This window comes from Geospiza fortis, unplaced genomic scaffold (assembly GCF_000277835.1).
Source record: "Geospiza fortis unplaced genomic scaffold, GeoFor_1.0 scaffold29, whole genome shotgun sequence".
NCBI lineage: Eukaryota > Metazoa > Chordata > Aves > Passeriformes > Thraupidae > Geospiza > Geospiza fortis.
The window spans coordinates 965,525-974,152 of record NW_005054349.1 but is presented as its reverse complement, the minus strand read 5'-3'; the positions used below and the strand labels follow the sequence as shown (position 1 = coordinate 974,152).

The 8,628-nt window shown below is 51.5% G+C and overlaps 1 protein-coding gene across 1 annotated transcript in view; it reads right to left on the bottom strand.

The window, feature by feature from the left end:
• Window positions 1-2,013: 2,013 nt before the first annotated feature.
• The window catches only part of PCDH19 (protocadherin 19), a gene marked incomplete at its 5' end in the record, with an annotated part of 33,569 nt that continues 26,954 nt past the window's right edge, over window positions 2,014-8,628 (bottom strand). Inside the window, 3 exons of the mRNA XM_031058818.1 lie at window positions 2,014-2,057; window positions 3,810-3,982; window positions 7,726-7,784. Coding sequence (XP_030914678.1) covers window positions 2,014-2,057; window positions 3,810-3,982; window positions 7,726-7,784 — 276 coding nt within the window. The remainder of the gene's footprint in view (window positions 2,058-3,809; window positions 3,983-7,725; window positions 7,785-8,628) is intronic.

The window sequence follows — 8,628 nt, the reverse complement described above, 5'->3', positions numbered from 1 at the left end:
CATGACTTAGAGAGTACGAGAATGGCTCTTGCTCAAGGCAAGGTGAAAAAGGCAGTAGAATACATTTAAGCATATCCAGGTGCTTGTGCACATCCACACAAAGAAAACAAGCCAAACCTGCACAAACACTGTGATTGGAAGAGGGCAAAGGGATTTAAAGAAAAAAGTACCAGTATGAGGAAAACCAAGGGAGGAATAACTACCTGAATCACAAAACAGAGTATCCAGCCTCAAAGATGCTAATTCAGGTCCTGAGGGATCTAATCAGCCTCTTTGTTGAAGTAAAGATAAAACTTTTTGACAGCAAACACTTTCTGATAAAATGGAATTTTCAATTACCCTGTGAACATCTGGTCCGTGCTGCCATTTCCAGGGAAAACCACCACCACAGTCTGCAGGGCTGGGAAACATCTCCCACTGAGCTCTGCCGTGGTGCTGGCAGGAGCAGGCTCAGGAGCTCCCACCAGGGCTCACCCCACAGCTGTCCTCAGGGGCAGCGTGCTGCCCGCTCCCTGTACCAGCTCCACACCTCAGCTCCTCCTGCAAACCAGGGCTTCCTCCAGAGCCGCACTTGGAGCCTCGGCTACACCAGGATACGGAGAAAACCCACCCCATCCCGCGGGGAAACAGGCCAAGGCACAAAGGGGAGCCCAGCATTCAGTCCCGTCCTCCAGCCATCCCCAAACATCGCTGAGATCCAGCAGCTGCTTGAAAACACCCCTCTCGCAGAGAAATCCTGGAGGTTCAGCTGAGGACTCGTTAGGAAGAGAGCGCATATAAACTTCCAGCAGCACTTAGCACCTCCACAAATAAACAAACAATTACAGGCAGCCAGGCAATCGCTGAAGGTGGAACAGCACCAGTGCCCGCCTTCCTCTGCATCCCATTTGGTGCCAATTAGCAAGGGAAGGAAAACAATCCTGGCCTATAATGAACTCCAAATTGGGTACATATTAGAGCAATTAAAGCCATCTTTTCATCAGATGAATTTATAATCAATAATTAAGATCCTGAGGTAAAGAGGGACTGGGCAGAAGTCCTGCTCCCAAAATACGCAACGTGGCTGAGCTCCAGGCAGTATTTCTGATGACCTGCTGCTACCCACTAAAGCTCAGCACTCTCCATGCCATGGTTTGCCATTTTTCTGGCAATCTAGGTCATTTCCAAAGGAGAAGAAAGGGCTCCTGCCAGCAGGACTGGCAGCTGGTGTCACTCCCACCCGAGAGTGGCACCAGGAAAGTGAAACACCAGCAGCTCCCTGGGGCTCCCAGCCTAAGTACTGACCACTGGTGCCACTGGATCCATCCAAGGAGCTTGGATCCATCCAAGCCTATCTCCCTCTGCAGGAAATGCAGCATCTCAGTAGGCAAGGGCTGGCCAGGTCCACACTGACCACGCTGAGCCACCACACAGGGATCATCCCCTACCAGCCAGCTACAAGGATTTCTGCCACCCAGAACTCATGAAGGACTCGTGGTGCCTCAAGCTGAGGTCCAAGCCCAGCAGAGATTGGACACAGGGGAGCCACACCAGGCTCCCAGCCAGGAGATCATTACCATCAAGGAGCAAGCTCCAACAACAACTCCCCCACCCCGTTTCTCTGGGATTACATGAGATGCAGTTTGGGCAGGGACAACAAGCAAAAGCAAAGCATGGGTACATGAGCTGCCAGGCTGCTCTCCAGACAAGGATTGTGTGTTTGGAGCAGTAGTCAGCCAACAGTCCTGCACATCCTTCTCAATGAATTTCTGGTGTTTTCTCCCCACCCTGCCACTCTGCTCCAAAATCAGGTAAAAATTACCAAGTGAAAACCATCGCTTTAATCATGTGGGAACTGCTGTTATCACCATCATCTCAGCATCTTGATTTTCCTGATTATTTTCTGCAGTTCCTGTTTCACAAATCAGCTCAGGCAACACTCTCTTTAACCTTTTTTTCAGCTTCTGCGACAGTAACCACTCACTTCCCCGCCTGTGCTGCTCCTCTCATTGCTCCACCAGCACCCCAATAACCTCACAGGGTCACCCCGAGCTCTTCCACACCAGACAGTGTGGGCCCTGCAGGACAAGAGAGCTGACTGTGGCACACCTGCCTGCAGGTGCAGCTGGGTGTCAGTGCTGCTTTCCTCCCAGAATAAACCAGACCCAGGAGCACCAACCCCCTGGGCCATTGCAGGACTGGGAGACAGACAGGCTGCCTTCAGAAGTCACCTTCTGGAAATACACCTGATTTTTGGGTGTATTTTACATGCAGTGAGGAGTCCATGCTACAATGGAGTGAACCATATTTACTTCCATCTGACTCCTCCGAGGAGCTCTGCCTCCAACTCAGCCTCTTTAACTTATTTGCATTGTTATCAAAGCCAGCACGCAGACTTATCAGAAATGTAATCCCTGTAAAACCCTATCTGCAGCCCATTGAGATTGGGTTTTCTGCTGAAGAAATGTGACAAAAAATTAACAGATGTTGCTCAGACCATTCACCAGGATGGGAATCAATTATGAACATTTTTGCTTCCACAGTCATCCCTTACTACAAATGCATCTTAGGAAACCCTCTCCAGATCGAAATGAAAAAGCATTTCTTTGTAATAGAAGAATAATAAATGATAGCTATCAGCCTGCATTCTCTGACACGGTGCTGGTCCGCAGAGAATTAAACTGCCACTGTACAGTTATATAAATGTTTAATTTTTTTCATCTTTGGCCACAGTAGGGTTGTCTGGAAATACATTATCGCTGCGGATGCCATCCCTCTCCAATTAGTGCGGCTGGCAGCGTGGAATGTGTAGGTGACCTCTGTGCTCCCCTCCTCGTGGAGTCTCACAGGGTTAACTGTGGCCATTTAACAGACTCCATCGAGAATTAATACAGCCATCAGATTCTCCCCAGAAAAATCCCACACCCGGTGGCGCAGATGGCAAGAACTCTCTCTCCCCCGTTTGACTCTTTTATGACATCAAAACAAAGGCTTTTAATGATGTTTACCATGAATTGAATTAAACAGCTGAAGACCAGTTCATAATCACAGCATTTTGTTTTCATATCCTTAAGTCTTTTAGCAGTGGGGCTTCCAGTTGAGCCTCAGCTCCAGCTTATCTCAAGATATAGCCAAGTGCCCCGAGGCTCCCCCGCGCCCGAGCACCAAACCGCACTCAGGCTCCTTAATTGAAACAGACAGGATGTTTGCATTGGATGTTTGCATCCCTCAGACAGTAAAAGCGACATTCATGCCCAAGTACAAACGACACTTGGGCTCAGCTGAACTCCTCTGACTTCCTTCCTCCAGCTAATACCAGTCTGATTTCAGAGCAGGGCTTCATCCCTGCACATGGGGATGAGAAGAGCTGAAAGCTGCCACCTATGCAGGTGAGAAGATGCAAACCCTCGCCCACAGCCTGAGCTAATCCCCTGTGGGATGCCTGGGTGCCTGCCCACGTGCCCTGCTGACCTGTGGCAGAGCTGGGATGGGAGCACTGGGAAGGGCACACACCATCAGTGCTCCAGAGAGGAGGCAGGCAGGGACCAGCCCTGGGCACAGCACCCTAATTCCTGCCCTAATCCCAACTCCAGCACTCCCTCACTGTCAGGCACATCTCAGGGCCTTGGGATCTTGCCTGTGAGTAGAGGATAATCCCAACTGCTGGCTCACCTGACAGGCGTGGAGCGAAGATTCATTAATATCTACCCAGCACCCTGACGATATACAGCGTTATCCCCAGCAAGCACTAAGCATCCTCACTGCACACCCACCAGGGCAGCACAGAGGGGCACGTGGGGGCAGTGGGCACCCCCAGGGTGGTGGCTCACCTTGCTCGGGGCCCTGGGAGCCCATGGAGGGCACGCTGGTGTTCAGCACATCGTTGACGGCTGTGTCGCAGTAGAGGCCGCGCTGCACGTCGTGCTCGCTGTCCGTCTGGTCACTCTCCTCGTGCCCACTGTCCTTCAGGCTGTTCCCCTCCAAGTCCTTGAACGTGGAGCTGCTGGGGAAACACAGCTGTCACTTCCTGGGTGGGACAAGGTGGCCCTGACACCCCGGGGTGCTGCAGTGAGACCTGTGGGGATGGGAGGTCCCTGTCCCCCCAGCACCCAGGGACACCCAGTGACAACCAGGGACACCCAGGGGCACCCAGGGACATCCAGTGACACCCAGTGACACCCAGTGACACCCAGGGGCACCCAGTGATGCCCAGTGACACCCAGGGGCACCCAGTGACACCCAGGGACACCCAGGGACACCCAGGGGCACCCAGGGACACCCAGGGACACCCAGAGCCACGCCACCCAGGGACACCCAGTGACACCCAGTGACACCCAGTGACACCCAGGGGCACCCAGGGGCACCCAGGGACATCCAGTGACAACCAGTGACACCCAGTGACACCCAGGGGCACCCAGTGATGCCCAGTGACACCCAGGGACACCCAGGGGCACCCAGTGACACCCAGGGGCACCCAGGGACACCCAGGGACACTGCCAGGCACAGAGAGCTGGGCAGGGACTGGGGGCACACTCCCTGACAGGCACCTCTGCACCCCAAAACACAACCACAGCATCCAGCCTGCACCACCCTGCTCCTGCCCTGGGGTCAGCCTGTGGGTACCCTCAGGCTGCCCTGCATCTTGCAGAAGCTCAGAGTGAAGCAGGATTTGAAATAAAAATTTTAAAAATATACATTAAATGAGCTGTTTCTACAACTTGGCTCTCCCAAGTTGCACTACCTCATACTGCAGTTACACAAGATCTAAGCCCCATTTTTTTAGGTTATAAGCCAAGTCCTAATCACTTCAAGCTTAAAAACAAAAGTCTTCCTGGAAACAGGAATGTCTTTTAATCATGATGATGCATTCTTATTTTTAAAAATAAACCAGTGATTCTGGGTCCAAGTTCACGCAGCTTGAAGGAAATCTGATACACAGTCAAACATCCTTGACAGCCTCTGCCAGCACAGCCACTGCTGGAAGGACCAAGGACTGAGCTGCTCCCACATTCCCCCAGGGCTGAGCAGCCCCAACACCCCCTGGAATGCAGCCCCTGGCCAGAGGGATGGAGGAAGGGCAGCTCCTGTGAAGAAAGGCTGAGAGAGCTGGGATTGCTCATCCTGGACAATGTTCTGGGAACACAGCCCCTTCCAGTTCCTAAAGGAGTAACTTTTTACATGGGCAAATTGTGATAGGACATACAAAAAAGAGGGAGGGTGACTTTTTACACAGGCAGATAGTGATAGGACAAAGAGGAATGGTTTTAAACTGGAAGAAGAGAGATGATATTTAGATGATATAAAGAAATTGTTCCCTGGGAGGGTGGGCAGGCCCTGGCACAGGTGCCCAGAGCAGCTGGGGCTGCCCCTGGATCCCTGGCAGTGCCCAAGGCCAGGCTGGGCAGGGCTGGGAGCACCTGGGGCAGTGGGAGGTGTCCCTGCCATGGCAGAGGGTGGCACTCGATGGGCTTTAAGGTCCCTTCCAACCCCAACCATTCTGTGGCTCTATGAAGAGCTGCATTTCTGGCTCCATTTGGGACCCCAACACCCTGAGAGGGGCCATGCCCCAGGACCAGGGGCGCTGTGAGCAGCAGGGACACCTTGAGGCACGCCTGCCCCAGGTGGCACAGCCATCAGGGTGTCCCTGGGGACACCCACCCTGTGCTCCTTCCACACCCAGCCCTGGCACGGCAGAACTGCACCCATTGGGAGGATCCACCTGCACCCACTTCTCTGAACTTTCTCACTGGCTGATCTGGTGTGAGACGTCAGTGAAAGACTCAGCCTGGGCTTCAAAGCCCCAAAGAGCTGGAGATTTTCATTACTTTGAAAAGCCCTTTTGTGTCTCCACGGAAACCAAGCAGACCACCTACCATCTAATGCTCTGCAAAAGCACACGAGGGGGGAGCTCTGAAATACATATAAATTGGTAAACCTTCAAACATTACCTTTTAAATAAAGATATCCCTATTGAAGCCACTGACTTTGATTCCAGGTGACATCAAAGATTTTTAAGTTAAGAAAGCACTACAAATCTACAATTCATTTGTGTGAGTGCAGATGAGCGGGAGAGGCAGGCAGACAACACAGGAAAAGTACAAATAGATTAATTAAGTGCTGGATTTGAGAAGATTCACTCACCAAAGATAGCAGAACTACAACATCTTCATAAAGGCAAAGGATGAAAATGATGCCACAGTATGTTACAGAAAATATTTTTTGTTCTCAGATGTCTGCACAGCATTCCTGGCACCCGTGGTACTTAAGATAGAAGACAAAGGTAGAAAGCAGGGGGAAGCGCTGTCCTACACGGAGCTGCTGCTCGTAATGCGCAGGCAGCCCGTGTTACAAGGCATTTATCCTCCCTGCAGTGAGCCAGACTGTAATGCAGCAGCCACAGACGTGTCTCCGCGGCTGACACTTCCTAAAGGATGGGCAGGTCTGGGGGAATCGGCAGCAGCAGCATCTCCCAAACAATACAGGCTCGGAGTCAGCCCCGCTGCGCAGGTGGGAGCGCTGCCTGCCTTTATCTTAGGTGTGAACAGGGAAAGATTAATAGATTTGGGGTTTTATCAGTGTGCCTGAAGACTCTCTGGCAGGAGCAGCGTGGCACAGGCCAGCCAGCTCTCTCAGTGTCACATTAGCATGGTTAAACACCACGAGCCACTCGGGCAAACACACCTGCCCTCCACAGCTGAACCCGCTCGCAGCTCCCTCGCTGCTCGGGTTCCGAAGGTGTAAACAAGTGGGCTCTCAGCCAGGCAGATAATTGGATATTTTTACTGCTCAGATCAGATCTCAGCAGCTCAGGGCTGGCTTCTGCTCTCTGTAAAACCCTCGGTTCAGTGATGGCTTCTGCAGAGTCGCGAGCACAGCTGTGCTGGGCACGGGCACAGCCATGGCCATGGCTCGGTCCCCACACACCTTGGCCAGGCCCTGGGGAGAGCAGGGAGGTGGGCAAGGAGCTGCTGGGCCCATCCTGCACCTGCTCCTGTGCAGGGAGCTGCCCCTGCAGTCCTGCAGCCCTGGTGAGGGGCACTGACCATGCTGGGTGACCCCTCCTGAGCCTCCTGCCCCTGGGGCGATGCTCACCTCTGGCTTAACACAGCCCGGCAGGGTTCAGCTGGGTAACCCCAGTGACACCCCCAGAGACAATCCCTCACCACTGCCCGGCTCTGAGGAGAGCAGCATTTCACCCAAAGGGTTCTGTTTCCCCAAGGGTGACTGCCAGGTTGCAGTTGAACTGATTGTTTCCTTTTACACATGGGGAAAAATCAGCCTGGCCAAGTGCTGTTTGCCTTGGTATTCAAACTAAAACAGTGAGCTGGAGCCATGAGCTGCATCCAACCCAATTACCTGCCCCCAAACAATTTGGTTTTTTTTTTAAATTTTCCCTGCCTCACATGGCAGGGAGATCTCACCAGCCAAATCTATCCTTTTATTCCTGTGCATTCAAATGGAATAAACTCTCAGAATTTGAAAGTTGTCAGGGTAACAGCACTCTACCTCACTTACTGCACCTTCCCAGCATGAAGAAGCCAAAGAGAAGGAAAAAAAGATTTCCTTTACTGCAAACCATGAGCAATGGGACTTAATGGTAAATAAGTACTGTTTTAAAATCAAATTATTACTCTTAAAAAGTTTTGCATATTAAAATAAGCAAGTAGTATATAAGGCAGCATGAAAGAACATTAAACCCTCGGGATTTGGCTGGGCAAAGCAAGCCCTCCAAGCAAGCCTACGTACCTTTTTATTAAATGAGCTCTGCTGTTCACGTAGTTGGAATCAAAGGAGTAGTTTTCAGTCTGGAAGGAGGAAAAGAAAACGGACATGGTTACAAGTCTGATTTCTCCATGAGTGGGAAGAGCCAGGTTTGCAGGGCCAGGATGCAACCTTCCAAGAGGGAAGGAGCATCCCATGATGGCACAGGCCCCGGAGAGCAGGACAGAGACAGATGGAAAACTCCAGTACCTGTCAGTCTTTCCACCAACTTTCACCAAAAAAAAGCTGGCTGGTGACCACAGAACAATTTGCAGAGAAGAAACAATGTGACTATGCTCTGTTACAAAACTAATTGCTTTTAATTCCCTGATGGACTCAGTTCTGTGTGTGTCAATTTGACTGAAAGTTCAAAAGGTATTTTTCTTATTAGTGCATAATTAACATGTTAAAATATTTATTGCATGGATATGTAAATGCCAGCAAGGTAATCCCCTGCCAGAGAATTTAATGCGGGTACTTTTCTTTGTTTTACATCATTTCATTTGCAAAGACAGTGGGCTCTGTTATTAATAAAAAAGCAAACAATGGGTGACATGCCTAAAAGTTGGAGGGGAGTAAAAGAAGGGGAGAAAAGTCAAGGGAGTTGTTACTTGCAAGCAAAACCCACCAACTCGTTCTGCAGCTGAAACACATCTTTTAACCTCAGATTACACAGCCCCGGGGCTCTGGTGCTGGCAGCAGGTCAGGAACCAAAAAAAGCAACCAGAAAGGAGGAGAGAGAGCAGGGGGAAAGCCACGAGGCCACGGGGGGAGCCATCAGGGGGCACGTGGTGGGAGCTGTGCAGTGGGAGCTGTGCGGTGCCATGCAGTGGGAGCCATGCAGTGGGAGCCATGCAGTAGGAGCTGTGCAGTGGGAGCTGTGCAGTG